At 35.1% G+C, this 22374-nt stretch overlaps 1 protein-coding gene and 2 non-coding genes across 6 annotated transcripts; all 3 read left to right on the top strand.

Annotated features, from left to right (window-relative positions):
• The first annotated feature begins 2310 nt into the window (after positions 1 to 2310).
• Positions 2311 to 2383, top strand: TRNAF-GAA (transfer RNA phenylalanine (anticodon GAA)). Its single transcript has one exon. It is a non-coding gene; the product is annotated as a tRNA-Phe (tRNA).
• A 1267-nt stretch (positions 2384 to 3650) lies between these two features.
• On the top strand, positions 3651 to 22029 carry Sira (Sid-1-related A). 4 transcript variants are annotated; one of them, XM_023173387.2, is made up of 15 exons: positions 3652 to 3808; positions 8980 to 9066; positions 9528 to 9698; positions 11277 to 11481; positions 12611 to 12891; positions 14034 to 14117; positions 14263 to 14551; positions 14728 to 14933; positions 15805 to 15978; positions 16059 to 16176; positions 17913 to 18035; positions 18226 to 18414; positions 18474 to 18637; positions 19508 to 19618; positions 19989 to 22029. In XM_023173387.2, exons 3-15 carry the CDS (start codon positions 9540 to 9542, stop codon positions 20163 to 20165), a joined length of 2280 nt encoding a protein of 759 aa, XP_023029155.2. In that variant the 5' UTR covers positions 3652 to 3808; positions 8980 to 9066; positions 9528 to 9539; the 3' UTR covers positions 20166 to 22029. The 4 variants fall into 4 exon arrangements, with proteins under 4 accessions (XP_023029156.2, XP_023029155.2, XP_023029154.2 ...); XM_023173386.2 differs by having other exon boundaries at positions 8980 to 9123; XM_074175485.1 differs by lacking the exon at positions 3652 to 3808 and adding an exon at positions 7835 to 7852.
• TRNAF-GAA (transfer RNA phenylalanine (anticodon GAA)) lies at positions 13170 to 13242 on the top strand. Its single transcript has one exon. It is a non-coding gene; the product is annotated as a tRNA-Phe (tRNA).
• Positions 22030 to 22374: the final 345 nt, after the last annotated feature.

The raw sequence follows: 22374 nt of genomic DNA, 5'->3' as shown, positions 1-22374 counted from the left end.
ACCAGCAGACCATGGCCAAAAAACCAACCAGGAAAATAGTTTTCACACTGTTTATATGGAGTTTGTTTTCCATGTGATATTATTAGTATCATGTCTGTTTATCTCTGGGAATGAAATGGATATTTTTCCAAAGAATGTAACTATCCAAAGACCCTGACAGTACCGGAAAATCGTTATGGAAATCCCCTTCACATCTCTTGAAATAAATAAATTATGTTACTGGTAAATTAACTTCTCAATTGATATAATAGCCTGTTTACCTGTATTTGGCACGAATTGTGAATAACTGGCTGTGTAATTGCAGATATCAGATCTCCGTAATCGCTCAATTATATAAAAGTTCAGACGCAATTAAACCCAACCGAATGACTCATGACATCCACTTCCATACAGGGTGGGAAGTCTGATATGTCGCAGTTTTTATTGAGTCGAATAGAAAGCACTCATCAAATGGGAGAAGGGGAACAGTATGTCATTATTGATACTAAAAAAATTCTTCCACAGTGAATAAATGCGAATAAGTCATCTATGGCAACGACAGACTAGATCCTCGAATATCAAAGATATAAAGGCAGCTCCCCAGGGCGGTTAGTCGCGAAGCCAGGCTTCCACATCGACTGCCGATCGAAATTCGTTTCCTGTCTTCCACTGCGAAGCAACTAGATGTACTCCATCCAAAACCAAGCAGCGCTGTTTCGAAGCACCAAGATCTCATCAGTGGTGCTAGGCTTAACCACTCAACTGTCCTGAGAATTAGCCTGGAAGTAGGGGGTATCCGCCTTGGCAGTGGCTTTTCTTTGATTTTTTTCAGTCAGTCGGTAGTTTTCGAATGATTCCGAAAAGAAGTCAATGTTTTGCAATATCTCCTGTACTATCGCAGTTAGTGAGAAAGTCTATAGAACCTCTTCTTGTAGAACTCATCATTGTTCATGCCTTTATATTTAATTTTTTGTATATGTTCAGATATCCAGTCAGAAGATTTTCAGAATTTTCCAATTCTCTTCAAAATCAACTCACTGATCACTCTACAAAACATGGTAAATGGTACATTTTCACGGAGTCGCAAACGAATTGAATGCCATATATGTATTTGTTTGTTGTCAAATATTTATAGTGCGTTTTCTCTTAAAAAAATCACAAAGCTACATAAAAAGTCTGTCTTGATAACGAACTGAAATAGAAGAATAAAAAGAGTAAATGACGACCCAAACAATTAGAATTAGAGTGGCTGCATAAGTGACATGCTCATTTTGGACACATTTTTTTCTAGTCATACGGCCAAATGTCAGCTAAATCGGTCAAGCCGTTCTCGAGTTTTAGTGAGACTAACAAACGTCATTTCATTTTAAATATTTGTATATTCACAGTAAATATATACTTTGTATATTTACTGTGAACATTTACTGTGTTGAAAAAGCATTCTGGGTAGGGCCGTAGCAAAAAGAAAAACCAGGGGGGAAGGAATCCAAATTTTCCCAACCCCACCAGCAAAATTTCCCAACTTTCGAAAAAATAAAAGCCGAGGGATTATTTACTACTATAATATATTAATTTTCTTACTTAGCTATCCAAAGATTGGCTGAATGCTTATGCCCGTTAGCGTATGCACAAACAAAAATAAATTTTGGTAATTATAAGAATAATAATGGAAATTATTCTACTTTGGACCAAGGTCCTTTGTCATCCACCATATCCACCATGTTTCCATCCACCATGTATAGGAATATTCAATACAAATGAAAGGAAACAACACTTAAATAATATTGTGCTTATTGTTTTCTACTATTATTTTTTCTATCTTCACGGCCCGTAATTTCCCAACTTTTCCATGTCGAGAAATCAAACTTTTAGAAGTTTTCAAACAACTCAGAATTTCAAAGTGTGAGATCCCCAAGTTATGCATGTTGGGAAATCCCAGCCTTCTTCTGGTTCTTTCCTTTTTCTTATTACCTCTCCCTTTCTTTTCTCTCATTTTTATTTTTTTAATTTCATTCATTTCTTTACTATTTTTTTTCTATCTTCACGGCCCAAAATTTCCCAACTTTTTTCCAAGTCGAAAAAGCAGGGGGAGGCTCCCTCCCATCCCCCCATGGCTACGGCCCTGCATACGACTAAATCGGTCAAACCTTTCTCGGGTTTTAGTGAGACAAACAAACGCCATTTCATTCTAAATATTTGTATATTCTCAGTAAATATACTTTGTATATTGTGTTAAAAAAGCATTCTGGGCCATTAATGCTATATTAATTTGTTTTTGGGGATTGTATACATTGTAACCTGAATACAGATTTTAATTAAATATTTTCAACAGCCGAAATACCTCAGTTGGGAGAGCGTTAGACTGAAGATCTAAAGGTCCCTGGTTCGATCCCGGGTTTCGGCATTTTTTTTTTATTTGAACACCATATGAATAATTAAAAAATTGGTTTATTTATTAAATTATGAATTATGATAAAACGTTCAACTTGAGAATTTAGTACTGACAATTCAAAGAGAATTGAAGTTTAGTTGATGTGTGTTCGTTCCGAAGATTTTAGCCTCGAAGATGAGCCCCGAAATTGTTGACATACAGCACGAGGATTCCCAAACTTTTGACCGAAGTGGTCAGCAGTTGGTGTGATACAAATTTCTGCAATCGGGCCCATTGTGATGAAATGTACCGTAAATTGCGGCCTTGGTCAAAAGAAAAGGACCGATCCTGGTCCAAGACAATGCCTGTCAGCTCGTTTCACAAATTACCGTCCAAAAATTGAACGAATTTTACGTCGAAGTTCTACCTTATCCACTATACTCATCTGACCTCTCGTCAACCCACTACCATCTTCTCAGGCACTTCGATAACCTTCTCACCGGTAAAACCTTCGCCAATCAGAACGGAACTAATCGACTTGTGTTAATGTTGGGAGAACACTGATTCAAATGCCGCTTACATGGATTCAATTATTTAGTTCTCCACTGAGATATTACAGTTTTCAATTGGACAAAACTCTCGAGACAACCTAAGTAAAGACTCTTGTACTTTTGGTCGAACTAGAAAGAACGTGAACATTCCAAAAAGTCTGGATCAATCTGTAAATTGTAGGGGGGTGATTGTTACTGAGAGGGATATATTAACAAAGAACTAGCCCCAATAGTGAACTCTGTGACACTTTACACTCCAATATATATCTCTACAACTTTAATAAGCAGGTAAATTCTTTTCAGTGTAAAGTGACGTCAAATCCATTTCCGAAAATTGTTTTTCAAAATCACAAGGATGAACCTAACAAAGGTACAAGCGAGAACTATATGATCTTCAAAGTGAGCAGATTCAACAAAACGTATCTCTTCGAGCGTGAATGCAAAAAAGTTTTCTTATACTTTAATTACTGCTCATTCGTAATTAATTATTAAATACTCGCGGAAAACTGTGGAAGTACACGTAATCGATAAAATACATGGAAAATTAACGAGAAACAACGTTATATTATAGTCTTTTCTGTTTCATTACAGAAGGAGCAGTTTTTCCACCAAATTATAGACAGTTTATTGAAATTTCTGTCGTCAACATAAATAATTTAATATCCGTAATAAATTGTACTCGTTACTGCTGCTACTATGGTTTTGTTCTTGATAAACAATACGAAATGTTTAGTGCTTCACTTGTTGATTTCGGAGAAAGAACTCTAACTGGTTAATCCCTGAATTGATTACAGAAGTGGCAGTTGACTCGTAATCGACATACTGAGAATGTGTGTATTGTTCTTCTTTGTTATTAAAATTCTACCCATATTCATGTGATTCACCATCAATCAGTTTTACAATCAAGGTAAGAAGCTATAAATTTTGATATTGTATGTGTGTGTATGTTCCGTGTCTCATTAAAATACTTCCAAGGTGGAAGGGAAATAGAAGAAATGATGAGATGTGGAATCTAAGTATACGAATTGTACAATTGCTGCCGAATATTAGACTTCCATTATCTAAAATCATTATGAAATTGAAAACCTCATAACGCCTGGGCCGAAAAGTCCTGGGCCTATGAAAAAAAATGCCTTTTTTTTGTTTAAAATTGGCTTCATCATTTCCCGTCAAGAAACAGTGTAAAATTAAAACACGACATTGTTTTTGATCCATCGGTAAGGTTAAGAGGACTCCCATACAAACATTACATTCAGTAAAGTCACTATGAACAAAATTAACAGATCATGAAAGTTAAAGCACCTAAAGGCTGACTTTCGACCGCAGGAGGTCAAATGTCAATCTTGCTGCCCATCAGTAGGTTGAGGTCCACTCAGGAATGAGTGGGGGCCAGCTCTTGTGGCTTGTTGTGGTGGTCAACAAACCACAAGAGCTGGCCCAATTCGAATCAGCTCTCCTTCAAAATGGATTCACAGACCATCACACTGACAGATCCAAAACACAACAACGTTCCCCACAAAGCTTTCCTTCCCTACATTAAAGGTGTGACTGACAAAATTGTCCGAATTCTCAAAAAAACAAGACAGAATAACGATATTCACCGCCAATAATCAAATTTTCACATTTCTCCGTTACCCCACAACAAAATTGTCAATGAATCCCAGGGTATATATGAAATTCCATCTGCCATTGCGATAGAACATATATAGGCCAGACCAATAGACGTGTGACAAGTAGAATATACGAACATCAACATGCTGTCCGAAAGTCCTGTCCAAACACCATCAGGAGACAGGACACAACATAGACTTTGCAAACACTAAAACCATCACTTATCGACACCTCAGTTCAATCTAAGGGGTGGGTAGATTGAGGCTTTAGAGAGAACTCATGATGAGACCTGGGAAGTAGACAGATTGAGGCCCCGGCATCAAAACACTTCAAATTCTTGAAAATGGCTCCAAAATTGGAGCCATTTTCAACTCAACAACGTATTCAGAATGTATTCGTGGTGAGACGGGAAAGATTTCCAATATCGAATACACAATTCACATTCGACATATTAAATGAAAACACAGTGAGGGGCAAAGTATATGACAGATGACATTGTCCAATTTTTTTCAAGTAACACAAACATTTGTTTGATATACTTTCTACGGTTTTATCGATATCCTGAACGGCACAGCTCACCCCCCCCCTGCAGCTCTTATTGTATATATTCCAGGAAAGAAGCACAATTTAATCTGAATTTCTTTCTATTAACAATGACCCCTCATCAAGTAGTTAATGAGCAGGCAACTTATCTCGCATTCATGTCAAGGTAAAAACTGGGGCTATACATAATTGACGAGGCAGAACAACAACGGGAAAATCATGAAAACTTTCGATCGCCTTGAAATTGAAAGAAAATTATTCGTACTTCAGTGAAGGTGTTTGTGAAACAATCGATTATGTAGTAGATTGCTAGGTTTATTTGAGAAGTAAGTTGAATACTTTCATTTTCAGTATCGATAGCGTGTGATGGAAAAATCTCAAGTCTTTAAAAATGCATGCTGATAGGGAAAGTTTTTCTGTCAAAAAATTGCCAATAGCACTGATTGATTTTTGAATATTTTCCCAAAAGTATCATATTCGTTTTAGTCTCACTTTTTATGAAACGATGAAACGGAAAGAAAATACATTATTTTGGGTTTTTTTGCGACAACTCAACAATGAACTATACTGAATATGCTACATATTCTGTTTGGCCCTAAAACAGTTGGAGAAATCCTTCTTTGGTTGTCTGATGATTAGACAATATACCTAACCCCTTGGTTAGGAAAACTTCCAGCAATTTCGATGCTAAATCCTAATTGGTCCAATGTACTGAAGCAGTCCAGGTAGGGCAGCACAAAAACAAGAAATTATCGCTTTGAAATCATTCTGTTGCAACTGATAATGAAATAATGGAAGTCTAGTGGAAACACTAACAACTTATTCAAACAATTGTACAGATAAGGTGAATGACAATACCTCCTTTTATAACAGACTCTAGGAAGATGTATTGGCTCTCGAAATCTATGATCTTCCTTTTTGGATTTGAAATGTTAGGTCGATTTTACAGCTACCTTCTATTTCTTTCAGGTCTGTTTGTTTCTCTCCATCTTTCTTTTATGACAGCAATACCAAAACTCTTGTTTCCCAAACTAGCTTTTACAGACCCTCTTGTAAATAATTATCATCTTCTGGAATAGCTTTAAAACTACCACTCCACTTGCCATCTGCCAATCCCTTCCAGAAGTCCTTTTGATGGCTTCCAGTTTTGAACCTAACCAAGATGGTGATAGAGAAGTGTACCCAGTATGCTTTCCTGTTCATATGTACTTCCAAGTATTTGTTTCATATTAATCATTGAGACCTGAGGTCCCTTCGAGGGTAACTTATAGAAACTAGTACATAGAGATTTGTGGCACCTCCCTTTATATAAGTATCTTTTATATTCAGTCTGATCTTTATTGTGTTCAGTTTGGAAACCTTTATTGGTCTTTCCTTATTCTTTCCTCTTACACTTTTCTCCATATGAAATCTTAATTTCAGCAAGTTTCTTAGTCTGTCAGTTTGTTTTTCGTAATACTGGTTTCCTCAAATCCTCCTTCACTGGTCTTTTTTAGTTTGACCGCCTTCGAATCCCTGGCACAGAAGTTGCCCAATGCGATATAGGGTAATTTTACATGACCTTGGAATCCATGATATCTGTTGTAAGAAAACTCCATTGGAGTTTTTCGCACAAGAGTACTAGCAGTGGAAATCTACACTAGTTTGGAAATAATTTTTCCTATGCTAAACTTCCACAACTGACATAGAATTGGTGGTAGTTGTTTGAAAAATATCACTGTATCAGAAAGTGCAGAATCTATGAAGCATATGTTTCAAGTTTGAAGACGCTGCGTTGTTTAGTACTTGTTTGGCAGATATCAATAGCAAACGTTTTCTGGGCGTTTGTGAAAATGGAGAAAATTGGTTATCGTTATGCGTTACAATACTTTTATTTGAGATGCCTCATCCCAACCAATATAAAACCTGAACTGGATTCTACTCTGGGTGAGTCTGTTCCTTCGTTTACAACAGTCTACAAATCTATTATTGCAATGACCAAAATTAATGTGTTGACGTTTGAATTGTTACCTCATACACATTATTCGCTAGATTCAGCCCCCTCGGATTATTTTCTTTTCCCAAACTTGGGAAAAGGCTCAGCGGTCAAAGATTTTTCAACGATGAAGAATTGATATCAGCAGTTATTGGCTATTTTGAGTGGCAAGACAGTTCTTATTATTAAAAAAGTATTGAACTTATTCAGTATCATTGCTTTTCGAGTTTAAAAGCCGTGGATTTTTGGAATTTCTTCCCGACGTTTCGCTGGCGCGAGTGGCTAGCTTCTTCAGAGGTTTAACCATCATGGCTTGCTATCCGATGACTACCTTTTAGGCTTCGTAAAGCGTATTTATGCCTTGTCAGGTAATCCGTTGTATCTGTACCTGTATTTGTACCTGTACTCGTACCTGCTGTTGTACCTGTAGTCGTACCTGCACTTGAACCTGGAACATTAACAATCTCGCTGCCTGTTGCTCTGTTCGTTATTCTCGAATTCCTTAAAATGGGGTTCCATATTCGATTGTGGTTCACCGCTTATGATTTCTTTGTTGGACCCAGTACTTCTGGGATTACCCTCGTATTTTATTCATATTAATTGACCTGTCCCAGTGGATGAACTACAAAGTCTCAAGGTTTTCGACCTCACCCAGCTAAGTTATCAGATATTTTGTCACACCCCGGTTGGTATGCAGATTATTGAGTGGTACTATATTCTGTTAACATCGAGAAATTTAAATTGAATCCAGTTAGCTTCTTGATAACATCAAAACTCTTCAGAATCTTGTGTCAACAAACTCTTCCAAATGGATTCAGACCGGTTAGTGGTAACTAATTTTTGTTTTTGTAAGATTATTCGCAGAATTATGAAGAGAGTATTCCAAGTATTCAGTTACAGTATTCAGTTACAAGTGTTTTTTCAGAGAAATTGATGTGACTTGAGATTTAAGAGGAATAAACTGACTTATCGTGGACAAGTGTCTGATGACATTTTTGTTGATGTAAAATTCTCAGTATATCGTAATTTGAGACATTAATTGAAATCAGATCAGCTTAACTTTTTTCAATCACACAAAATATTCTTTTTGTTAAAAAAATGTACAAATCCTACGGACGCCGTAATGATTTTTTTAGAAATAAATAGCAGGATTGTTTCAGCATGTTTGTGAAAAATTCATGATCTCCAGAAAATCTAACACTTTAATTTTTTTTCAAAATTTCCCTGCTCTAGATATTGGCAATATTTTAAAGGACTGTACTTCAAGACGACGCTGTAAAAAACTGTAACTTTTTTTGGTGAAAACAATTTTTTTGCTAATTGAAATGAGAGTATACTCTACTCAAAACGTCTTACAATTCAAATTTTTCAATGCAATTTGTATTTAGAGTCAATTATATTTCTACTACCAACCTAGAACATTTAACTAGATTGAAACAATAAAAAATGTCGATTCAATGAGAACACCCTGCTTTTAATAAAAAACTCAAAGAAGAAATCCGTCCCTAATGAGACATACTGTATAGTCTACTCTATTTTTCACAGTTCCTACAAAACGAACCCTGAATATTACAGACTTGAAGAAAATAGTATCAGTTCAACTCAATTTATTTGCTCCGAAATATATTAACGTTTTGCAAAAACATCGGATTTGGGAAAAAATAAATAAATTACAATTAATTCTGTTATTGTACATATTCAGCTGACCATGACATAAGAATTTAACAAATATTGATTTTGTTAATATTCTTTCACCAAATATAATATGATAATACTAAAATATATATTATATTTGCTGCTACCAAAGTAACCCACTCTAATGAGTTCACCATTTCTACAATGAAATAAACTTTGAACTTAAAGTTTTGCAATATTCTTCCGTGAAATCGAATTCCCATAATTTTACAATGCTCGTTCAATTCTTGATAAACCAAATCCGCTTTTTACAGATAAGGAAAACAAATGAGATAAAGAAGATAAAATTCACCACAGTTATTGGCGATAGACAGTTATGTGATTGACTTGCTAGTATTGAGGTGAGCAGAACATCTTCATCGATTTTTAGATATATCTCTCGGGAAAGGTTTATTTCGGTATGTTTATGATTGAATTCGAACGCATCAATAATTCAATTAACTGATTATCAAATCTCATAATAGTTTTCATATGATTTTCGCTTATTAATCACTCAAATACCTACTAAAAGTGATATCATACGAGTATCGTCTCTAAAGCAAGTTGTGGGGGATTGACGGATTTGACCAACATAGTTTTTATCATAGAAACTAATATCATAAACTCTCTAAAGTAATTATTCCATCATAAATTCTTCAAAACAACTTATTCACCAATCGTGTTATGATAGCAATTTTATGGTCAGTTGTCTACAGTTCAATAAAATAAAACTAGAACCATTATACATAAAATAAGGGATGAGCGGTAATTCCAAAGTGAAAATTACACATTCAGAATTTGAATCCTCCAAAATATTTTTCAGTGATTTGTCGTGATGGAAAGCAGAATATGGATATTATTGGGTATGATTTCTACGTGTCTTGGAAGTGTTTTCATTGATCAGATAACGCCAAAAGTGATTGAACCACTCAAATTCGAACTCAATGCTACGTACCAAGTTGTCCTCAGTTATATAGATATTCCTCAGCTTCAGGTGAGTGAAGTGGTATAACTAAATAGGTTTAAGAAGAAAATATTTTTTCCATGAGCTGGAGCTAGAACTTCTTGTAATAAAAAAAGGTTCAGTAATTTCGCCCTTTCAAAAATAGCTGCACTTACAGAGTTGACTGACATGATTATGATTATGATTGTGATTATGATTATAATTATGATTATGATTGTGATGTGATTATGGTTGTGATTATCATTATTATTATGATTATGATTACGATTATGATTGTGACTATGATTGTTATTGTGATTACGATTACATAGCCATTACGATTATGATTATGATTACTATTACGATTACGATTACGATTACTATTACTATTACGATTACGATTACGATTATAATTATGATTATGATTGTTATTGTGATTGTGATTATAATTATGATTATGAATATAATTATGATTATGATTATAATTATGATTGTGATTGTGATTGTGATTATGATTGTGATTGCGATTATGATTAAGACTATGACTATGATTAAGACTATGACTATGATTACGACTATGATTAGGACTATGACTATGACTTTGCCTATGATTATGATTAAGACTATGATTATGATTAGGATTATGATTATGACTATGATTATGACTATGATTAAGACTATGATTATGATTAAGACTATGACTTTGATTATGATTATGATTATGATTGAGACTATGATTATGATTAAGACTATGATTATGACTATGACTATGATTAAGACTATGATTATGATTAAGACTATGACTTTGATTATGATTATGATTATGATTAAGACTATGATTATGACTATGATTATGATTAAGACTATGATTATGTTTAAGACTATGATTATGATTATGATTAAGACTATGATTATGATTAAGATTATGATTATGACTATGATTATGACTATGATTAAGACTATGATTATGATTAAGACTATGATTATGATTATGATTATGATTATGATTATGATTATGATTATGATTATGACTATGACTATGATTATGATTATGATTAAGACTATGATTATGATTAAGACTATGATTATGACTATAATTATGATTATGACTATGATTATGACTATGATTATGATTATGATTATGATTAAGACTATGATTATGATTATGAATATGATTATGACTATGATTATGATTATGATTATGATTAAGACTATGATTATGATTATGAATAATCATAATCATAAGATTATGATCATGATTATGATTATGATCATGATTATGATCATGCTCATGATCATGATTATGATCATGATTATGATTATGATCATGATCATGATTATGATTATGATTATGATTATGATCGTGATCGTGATTGAGATTATGATTATGATTGAAACGGACAAAACGTACGAAACAGTTTTTTATGTTTCATGGCTTTCTACAAAGAACCTAATCTTTTCTCATGATTATGATTATGATTATGATCGTGATCGTGATTGAGATTATGATTATGATTGAAACGGACAAAACATACGAAACAGTTTTTTATGTTTCATGGCTTTCTACAAAGAACCTAATCTTTTCTCAATATATTCCCTTCTAAAATTGATTTTGGTTCCTAATTTCAGACGGCGAATCCATTTAGAATCAAAACATGGACAACCAGCGACACAAAAACGCCTCTACCAATTCTTGTTGTTGTCCAGCAAAAAAGTCAAGTGTCAGCCTGGTCTCTACCTTTGGTGGTGGAAACTTCGATATTGGGAAAATCAACTGAATTTGTCAAAGCTTCAGAAACCTTGTGTCACGATTTTATGAGAAATATTATTAATGGTAAGTGAAACAGGACAACCACATGTAATGTAAAAACTGCTGCTGCATTGGAAATTTCGTAAGGTATATTTTCGAATACACTATCGCTTCTGCTTTCCTCAGTTTACTGTGTTGAGATTTAAGAATGGGACTGGTTATGCTTGAAGATGCTGTAACGCTGGAGCTAGCTGTTGAGATTATTCTTCAGCAATAGCCTTTTTATAAGAAATAGATTGATCGATGTAACCCTCAGCTACTGTTGTAGACTTCCATTCTCCGTGCTTCTTAATATCCGTTGTATTTGCTCCTGATTTTGCTAGTAAAGAAGCAGAAGACCTTCTGAAACAGTGACCTGTATATTCCTTTGCGGTGATTTGAAAATCTTGGTCATGTTGCTCGGAAAACAATCTGGGTTTACTAAATTCCCTTGCTTTTTGTGTCTGTGGGATTATAAAAACCGAGAAAATCCCTCTCCAAGGGAGCTTAACGTTGGCAAAAAGAACCTTCTGCATGAAACTTCGGTGCCTCAGCATAAAGTTCTTTTACCACCGCTCCACATAAAGTTAGGATTGATGAAGCAATTTGTAAAGTTTCCAGGCCTCTCAGAGGATCATCAAAGAGAAGGGTGGATTGCCTTCAAGAAGGTCATAGAGATATTTGTAGGCAATAAAAAGGCTCTAACCACAAACAAATCGTCAAAAGTATGTCAAAAGCATTTCAAGCTTTAGGTTGCCTAATGTGTTAAGTACATTTTCTTCATTTCCACCTCGACTACATCCCAGAAAATTTAGGAGATATGTTTGAAGAGCAAGTTGAGCGATTCCACCAAGATTTCAAGGAGATGGAAAAAAGATACCAGGGAAGATCCTTCAAAAAAAAATGTACCAAAAGGAATCTTACTGGGGAAAAGAAATGTGTTAAGTGCTTATTGTTGAATGAATTTCAGATAAAACATAAGTTTTGTTACGTAATTATAAATATAATTTTTTTCAGTCTTTAATCTTCTATTTCAAGATGACAACATAGATACCAACATTGACAAAATGACAGAATGAAAGTCATATTCAAATTCAGCGCACTCAAATTAATGATTACACAAAAAACAAAACAGCTCTCATAAGTTTTTTGCAGACTTGTGTTTTCATTTTAGATTTCGACATACTACTGGGACACACTGGGACACTAGAAGTGTCCCAGTGTTTCATAATCTCCCTGTCTACGTCTTCACCGCAAAACGTGACCATCCACTTGGAACTAGAGGAGGAGAAGAATTTTTACGTGAATCTCGGCCATAAATATTCTTTGCTCGTCTCTCCCAGTGAACCCCGATATGTTTTTTACAAATTCAATGAAAACACCAGCGACACGATTGTCATCGAGGTGGATTCTGAAGATGATGTGTGTCTTATAGTGTCTGTGCAAGACAGCAGGGTGAGTATGATCGATTTTGTGCGTTTTATAAGGGGATGGTTCTATTTTTGGGGGTGGCGGTATTTGTGGATATTGCAGAGTTGAGTGTTCAGCATACAGAGTGGTCCATAAAATGTTCGCAATAAAACAGAAACACATCAATGTTTGTTTGAAGATGGTTGACAATGTTTCGTGGTGTATTTCATCAGTTCGGACTTCCATTGTCTAATATAATATAAATTGATTTGACAACCCTGAAAAAAATTAAACAGATTAACCAAAAATAACAATTTTACACAGCCGAAATAGCTCAGTTGGGAGAGCGTTAGACTGAAGATCTAAAGGTCCCTGGTTCGTTCCCGGGTTTCGGCATTTTTTAAACAGTGGTGCCCCTCAAGGAAGCAATTCAGCACCTCTTTTATTCTCACTCTTCATTAACGACATAGGAAATACTCTCTCTAGCAATTTCTTACTCTTTGCAGATGATTTGAAAATCTTATGAAGGTGTCGTCTACGTATCTCAACCAGATATATATATATATATATATATATATATATATATAAAGAAATACGGAATAATATTGGGGATGCAGTCTGGTACAACTTCCTTTCAATTGATGCAGTAGGGTCTCTTACGATCTTCGTGTATAAAATTGTTATTTTTGGTTAATCTTTTATTTTTTTTTCAGGGTTACCAAATCAATTTATATTATATTAGACAATGGAAGTCCGAACTAATGAAAGAAACACATCAAGTTAACCTCAAAATCAATGTAAAACTTTCGACCTCAGTGAAGGTACTTTGCCTTTTCTAGGACCAAATCTCATTCTTTTTCTTATAGTGCTTCATTTCAGTCATTTTAGGACCTCCGAACGGAGCTTTGTGAGACACTCAAACTTATTAGGAAATTCCGAAAATCCACGGCCTTCAAACTCGGAAAGTAGTAACACAGATCCCTCGACCTGATGCTGGCCTAAATATTGGTTTCACGTCGTGCTATCTCTTTCTCTCAACCAACGTTTTAATCACCCCTCTCTTTTGTTGTGGCTGGTGTAAGAGTTTTTGTTCAGATAGAATTTATCCAAACACTCAACCAGTTTCATGGAAACTTCCTCTAAAACATGTCTGATTTATGAATTGAGAGCATTTTCTTCAATTTCAGTGTCCAGTAATGGATATGAACAAGGATATCAAGTATGAGGGCACTTACCAAACCGTCAACTTGAAAGGGGCCATAACTGTACCTGTAAGTATAGAATTTTTTAAAATTCACCTACGAAACGATGAGAATTATAGCTTTCATCATCTTCTAGTTTGAAACCCAAGTGTGGGTTAACACTTTAGAGATATACGAAGGCTTTCTAGACTATTCACTGAATTATCTTTCACAGAAAAGGAACTTCAATGAGGGTTTTTTCTTGGTCTTTGTTGCCAGGCCGGATAACTTCGATTGCAGCGAAGAAAGCTCTCTCCTTCCCAGGATAATGAGTACACCTGTCACCGATATGAAAACCACCTCCAATGTTACTTTTACAGTCAGGAATGGTATCAACGTTAAGCAGTATAGAATAGGTGTATTTGCTACACTAGGAACCCTCGTAGCAGTAGGACTTTTATGCATAATACTCAACATCGCTTTCAATCGATTCGGGACAATTTCCAAAACCGATAGAAAGACGGGTAAGTTTCTATAGCTAGAAAATGTCGAGGAAATAAATCATTTAGCGAATTGGAAAGGTGATTGGCCCTGCATTTATAGCAGCATCCATCTATTTGCATTGAAAAATGTTGGATTGTATGTTTCTCTTTTTCTATCTTCATCTACACTTCCGTAATCCATCTTTCTCTGTTTCCAGAAACGGATGCTCCAGATGGCTTCCCCGCTTTCAGGAGAAGCGAACAAATTGCCAGATTATTGAGCAACGGCAGTCTGACCGTAGCCGATTTCTCAACAGACCCGAAACGAATAAAAAGAAGGTCATTCAACTACCTTTCTCATACTCTGAGCGTCGCCATTTTCTACAGCATTCCCGTAGTCCAGTTGGTGGTCACTTATCAAAGGGTAAGTTTGATGAGAAATTTGAAAACAAATTTCAAATTACATGCCTGTTGATATTGTTCACTACAAAGCAAATAAAGGACCAGCTGCTAAGAACATAGATGCGTTGAACAGAATCAATCCCTCCTGAGTGTAAAATTGCACTTTGGTTCATCAAACAGAAATCATCCACCCTTTTTTCACATCCAGATAGTTTTCTGTACAAACTCAACTGTACAGACTTGTCTGAGTTTCCTTCCTTCTCATGGTTACATAAGAGCCAATTTCAAGAGGACGACACACCCAGGAAAGATAATGCTAAGATAACAACAGTTAGGCTCGTCAATAGAAAAGCTGTTCTGTCCTATGTTGATAACATCACGGATCGTACTAGAAGAATACAACGTGAAATAGATAATCAGCCCAATAAAAACCATCGAAGATGAAACAACGTCATTGGAAGACTCCTGAGGGCCTTTGGTAACACCTTTTGGCAACACCGGATATTTACCAGCTCTCCTGTAGCTGTGAATATATCTGCATTGGAACCACGAAAAGAAGCGTAAGTACCTGGCAATCTGAAATTTATCTCCCTCAGAAACTCTGAACTCGAAAAAATAGCTCAGTGTTCAAAGATTTCCCAACGATGAAGAAGTGATGGCGGCAGTTGATGAGTATGTTGAGGAGCAAGACACTTCTTATTATAAAAACGGTATTGAACTCATTGAACGTCGTTGGGAAAAGTTTATAAAGCTGCAAAGGGATTGTGTTGGAAAATAAATAAATTTTTTCCAAGATTTCTGTGTTTTCTTTGATGGGGCGGGTATTGCTGGGACCCCTTCTGGAATAGACCCAATCACCTTGAAGTGACCTTATAGAGTCTGTTGATTTTCAGATCGTGAACAAAACGGGAAATGAAGATATGTGCTACTACAACTTTCTATGCGCTCATCCAGCTTTTGGTTTCAGTGATTTCAATCACATTTATTCTAATATTGGATACATCGTCTTTGGAATTATTTTCATCTTTGCCGTGGTGGACAGGCATTCAGTGATAAAATTGAGAGTGGTAAGTAAATTCTAGCTACGGCTCAGAAAGAACATGAAAGTACAATTGAACGGTGACACACAAGTTCATTTTTTTCTCAGGATAGAGGAATTGCTGTCCACTACGGTTTGTTTCACGCCATGGGCCTTGCTTTGATCATAGAAGGAGTCTTATCTGCTTGCTACCATATCTGTCCAAGTCAGTCTAGCTACCAATTCGGTAAGTACCACAAGAATTAACAATCTGATTCAGTTCTGAGCAGTGAAGTAATTCATTGACCGGAGATTGGACAACAAAGCTGAACTGACAGTTCATCCTGAGATAGTTCATTGAACTTTGAAATCATTTATCGACCAAAGATTGAACAATAAAGCTGATCTGAACTTTATGCTATGATAGTTAATTGAACATCGATATAATTTTTTGACCAAGTATCAAATTAGATAGCTAAACTGTTAGTTTATGCTGAGATATTTCATTAAACATTGAAATAATTCATTGACCAAGGATTGAACGAGAAAGCTAAACCGATAGTTTATGTTCAGATAGTTTATTGAACAATGAATTGAACACAACCAAAAATTGAATACAAAAGCTAAACCGATAGTTCATGCTGATATAGTTTATTGAGCATCCAAATAATTTTTTGGCCAAGGATTGAACAAGAAACCTGAATTGATATTTCATATTGAGATTCAGCATTGAAATAATTCATAAACCAAAAATTGAACAAGGAAGCTGAACTGATAGTTTATTGAAGATTGAAATGAGTCATTGACCATGAATTGAACAAGAAAGCGGAACTAATAGTTCATTGAACATTGAAATAATTTATTGACCAAGAATTGAACACAAAAGCCAAACCGATAGTTCATGCTGAGATAGTTTATTAAGCATCCAAATAATTTATTGGCCAAGAATTGAACAAGAAACCTGAATCGATATTCCATCCTGAGATTTAGCATTGAAATAATTCAGTGACTGAGAATTGAACAAGAATACTGAACTGAACTTTATGCTGAGATAGTTAATTGAACAATAATATAATTTATTGACCAAGGACCGAACTAGATAGCGAAACTGATAGTTTATGCTGATATATTTTATTGAACATTAATATAATTCATTGACCAAGGATTGAACGAGAAAGCTAAACCGATATTTTATGTCGAGATAGTTTATTGGATACTGAAAAAAAATGTATTGGCCAAGAATTGAATACAAAATCAATAAAGCTTTATCGATAGTTTTTGCTGAGATAGTTTATTGCACATTGAAATAATTTATTGACCAAGAATTGAACACAAAAGCTAAACCGATAGTTCATGCAGAGAGCATCCAAATAATTTATTGGCCAAGGATTGAACAGGAAACCTGAATTGATATTCCATCCTGAGATTTAGCATTGAAATAATTAATTGATCAAGAATTGAACAAGAAAGCTGAACTGATAGTTTATTGAAGATTGAAATGATTCATTGAACAAAGAATTGAACAAAAAACTATATTCATAGTTCATGCTGACATAGTTTATTGGGCATTAAAATAAATCATTGACCAAAGATTGATTAGAAAGATAAACTGATACTTCATGCTGGGATAGTTTATTGAACATTGAAATATTTATTGACAAAGGATTAAACAAAAAGTTATATTGACAGTTCATCCTGAGATAGTATATTCGGTATTGAAATAATGTATTGGCCAAAAATTGATTCGAACTGATTCGATAGAATCTCATGAATCTTAAATTCATCGGTGTTAACTCAAATAGGGTTTCGAGAAACGATTGAAAACTTCTAATGCCGCAAAACTGTTACGTATAACAATCAGGGTGAACAACAGTGTACAAAAATAACTGACAACTCGTAACTTGAAAAATTACTCAAATTTTGATACACAGATTGAACCTGGGAATGTCTCATACGGTAATAATGCTTTAACATTTTTTTCAGATACGAGTTTCATGTATGTGATGGCAGTTCTGTGCATGATAAAACTCTACCAGAACAGACACCCAGAAATAAATGCTACAGCATATACAACATTCACAGTTCTTGGTGGTGCAATTTTCTTAGGTGAGTATTGACACCTGTCACTGTAAACCTATAACTCAAAAATACCACTTTGTTATTACTCACAACGCCCATTTTGATTTTCCTTTCTTTTATCAAAAGTCTTATCGACATGAGATCGATTGACTTTTTTGAATTACTCATCTCATTGGTTTTTATTGATAAGTTATCTCATCTCATGTATCTTTTACAGCCATGTTGGGTATCCTCAATGCTAACATGTTCATCTGGATAATATTTTTTATCTGTTACGCAACACTTACTGTGATAGTTTCCTTGAAAATATATTTCCTGAATTTCGTGTTGGATGGGCTGACACAGTTCAAAAATAACGTTGAGAAGAAAGGATTTTGTACAGAAGCTCTTAAACCGATTCGAAAAAGTAACTGTCATCAAAATTATATGGTATAAATCAAATTTACCTTTTTTTTGTAATTTTAGCCAGGTTCATCGTGCTCTTGATTGCTAATGTAGTCAACTATGCCATGCTGATCACTGGGTTTTATCTGTACACAAAGGGTCTTACTGATTTTGGGACATTTTTGCTGGGATTGTTGATGGGAAATGCAGTCATCCACACCATTTTCTACACTGTCATGAAAAAGGTAACCACATAAACAAATATATCGCAGCGAGATAGATCACTTCGACTATTGCCGCAGTACCAGGCGAAACGTCAGGTTTGAAAACCTGCACACCACGGCTAGTAAAGCCGAAAACATGTGATTATCTATTACATTTCACATCTAACGCATATTCTTTAGGAAAGTGCATATGTGTTGTATACAAATACTTGTATATATTATAAATTCTCTTTGAATTGAAGGGGTTATATTTTTAGGAGTGATTAATTTGTGGGAAAGAAAGTTTTTGGCTTTCTACTACTCCATATTGATACAAAAAAAGGAAGGAAGTAATCAATCTGAAAATAAGTAACTCTATACATGGATGTGTAGATCATGCATAGAAGTAACTTTCAGACAGAAACTGGAAGAATGTCCTCCTGAAACAGCTACTTTCATATAAACATTAAATTACACAACAGAAAAAAAATCTTTCGAAACAAATACTCTTATGTGAACACTGAATTATACAGATGATACTTTTCTCTACTCAGTTTGTATTTCAAACATTCGTTGTGGAATAAAAATCAGATATCATTCACATGAGTTCTACTTTAAATGAATGGTAACAAATTTCACTTACACGGAACACTGTCATCCTCACTGTTATACATCGATGTTTCTTGCCTTAAGGCACTTCAGTACCAAATTGGATAACATCTCTTTTTTTTTGTATCAAAATGTAGTAGTGGAAAGCCAAAAACGTTCTTTTCCATAAATTCTCTTCTTCTTTAACAAACTCAAATCATCGAAAATAAAAAACGTAAATGATAAAATGTATGATAAATTTGTATATAGGTACACATCAATGGGATTGGCACACTTACCACTGATTCTCTCAACTCATTTCAGGTGATACATAAAGAGAAGATCTGTTTTGAAGCTATAATATATGGAATCCTGAGTATTCTGTGTTGGGGAGCATCTGGATATTTCTTTCTTGATGCAGCGACTTTATGGACGGTAAGTCCAATGTTTTCGTCATTGATAGTAGTCGTTATATGATGGAACCGATCGATACTTGACAGAGACGATTTGATTGCCACTCTAGCAAAATATTTTCATAACCTCTATTGGTTGATAACGAAAGTTGATAACGAAATCTGATGAACGAAACGTCGCGTCTACGCGAAAAAAATATATCGAATCGAAATTTAAAGCATTCCACTTTGCTCGCATCCTGACATAGTTGCCCCTGGCAAATGTTTGGCTATAAATAACTACTTGCCTAGCTGATACCATGACGAATATTGGGTTGTATAAAAGTTTCCTTGCAGAGCGGAAAAAATCATTTCAGCCAATTTTTAACCGTTTTTACTGTTTTTTTTTTCAGGTAACTCCCGCAGAATCCCGCCAATGGAACCAAAAATGTATCCTCATCGACTTCTTCGACAGGCATGACGTGTGGCATCTTCTTAGCGCACCAGCGCTCTATTTCACTTTCATGTATCTGATGTGTCTCGATGACGACATCATTGATAAGTATCAAACAGAATTACCGGTCTTCTAGATAAGAAACCTATGAATCTCATAAAAGTTGGAAGATTAGTGACCAGTTACGATTATTGTTGTTACAACACGCGGGGGTGTGAATTTTATCGATTTTCTGGACTAACTGATTGTTAACGCCTTGGTTTTTTTCATCAATTGAATCCAGAAATATTTAGGACAGATTATTATTTGGGAGAGGAAGCTTTTGGCTCTCCACGTTTCCATTTGTATGCAAAAAATAAGCGAAACTCCCAAAGGAAGGAAGAAAACCATTCATTTCAAAATAAACTATTCATAAAGATGTGCAGATCAAGCATAGAAATTACTTTTTTCGGGCTACACTTCAGAATTTTAAAGAGCCAGATAAAAATATTGCAATATTTTTTTTGTGCATCATTAGTTCGACTTCGATTGTCTCATATGATAGAAATTGATTAGAAATACTTGAAAGAGTCTATGAAAAATTAGAAAGATAAGCTGAAAAAAAATAACAATTATACTAAGCAAAAAAACTGCAATTACAATGAAATAAAATACAAGCAACAATCGAGCAAGCAACAATCGAAACTATTTACACGAGATCTGACTATTTATAGATCATTCGAGTGCTTTCACCAATCCCCTCTTTCCGCTTCATCGGTTTTAGCGGGAACTGACCATTTGGCGGGAGTTGGTCGTGTTCCGCTTGATTACAGGTTTCCATATGTTGCGTATCTCTACGCTAGCTTGGCTAAATGCGTTATTGGACAACATATATGCGGCTTCTTTGAACGTCCCCCTAAACTTCCCCCCAAGACTTCTCTTCCTTGTGAAGCTCTTGCTGTCTTCTAGCTTAAGTCTGTTCCCCTATCACTTTGGAATAACCATTCCGTTAAAGGTCATTTTTGATAATGCCTAGTTCCTTCCTCTCTAAGTCGATTGATGATGGTTGGATTCGTGGTTCAGATACTGTCCCGTAAGAGTGGGTTTTTGGTGTTTTCCATTTAGTGTCGGTCCTCTTCACCAATACGTCTGAGAATGGCAATTCGTTGTGGACTTCCTTTTCCATTGTGGAAGTGATGAAAAGACTTACGTTGTTGATGTGCTTCAGGAAAGTGTCTAGTTCTGTGTTCCCACGGTTCCATATCACGAGGGTGTCGTCAATGTATCTCAACCAGATTCGGGGCTTCTTGTGGACTTCTTCAATGGCCAGAGTTTCAAACCACTCCATATATATGTTGGCTATGACTGATGAAAGTGGTGACCCCATTGTACTCCCCTACATCAGAGGGTTTTCGGGAAGGATAAGAAGAATTGGATCCAAGTTTAACATCAGAACCTGCTTCGGATCTGAGAACACTATCCGTAGCAGCCTCACGAAGACCAGGCCACCAAACGCGGATTGAGATTCCAAGGATTGCATTCACCAAAATCCCTGCGAGTGCGGAGAATCATACATCGGTGAAGCTAAGCCCGCGAAATTTGAACATTGACCTTCTTTTTTTAGCAGATCTCTCATACCGCAGTTCTGGTCAAAACGTCTGACATAAAACTCGTGGAACACGGCCATCAAACTCGATAGTTTTGACTGTTATCTCCGTTCGTGAGGGTTTTATTTATATTCATTCATTTATCCCCAAGAAACTACAATGGCTTATGAAGGGAATTATTTATACAAGAAACATTCATACACAAATATATAACTTGAAAAAGACCTATTTCAGAATTGATCTAATCAATAACAAAAAAACAAATATGTATATGTGACAGCTTAGATTCTTCGATCTATCCGTATTTCAACGTATTTTAATTGACAGGAGATTACATAATTTACTTTTGTGACAATCAATTTTGTGATACTTTCTATACTTGAATAAAAAATCAAACCCATGTTGTTTTTACCATTCCTGAAGTTTTCCTTACCTATAATCAGTTTCTTTCAGACAAGGAATCCTCAGCAGTATTTGTGGGTTTCAAGAACTTGTAGGTACTTATGATGCACTGTTTAAAACCTTAGGTGTAGTAATGAATATTACTGAATTTTTCCTTATCTATTATTTTACAATATATGTTATAGCTGTTATAGCAGTATATAAAACAATTTTCAGCTATATAAAAAATTAATTTCATAATATTGAATATATAAATTTATTTTTGGAATGTAAGGATTTACTGTAGCGCTTGTGTTTTATTCTTAGAGAAAAACTTTGAATTGTCGCCAGTGTCATATGGGATGATCCGCCATACTG

This window comes from Leptinotarsa decemlineata, unplaced genomic scaffold (assembly GCF_025532065.1).
Source record: "Leptinotarsa decemlineata unplaced genomic scaffold, Ldec_3_MD MMD2_tig00001064_RagTag_RagTag, whole genome shotgun sequence".
Lineage (NCBI taxonomy): Eukaryota > Metazoa > Arthropoda > Insecta > Coleoptera > Chrysomelidae > Leptinotarsa > Leptinotarsa decemlineata.
This window is presented reverse-complemented; position numbering and strand designations above follow the sequence as displayed.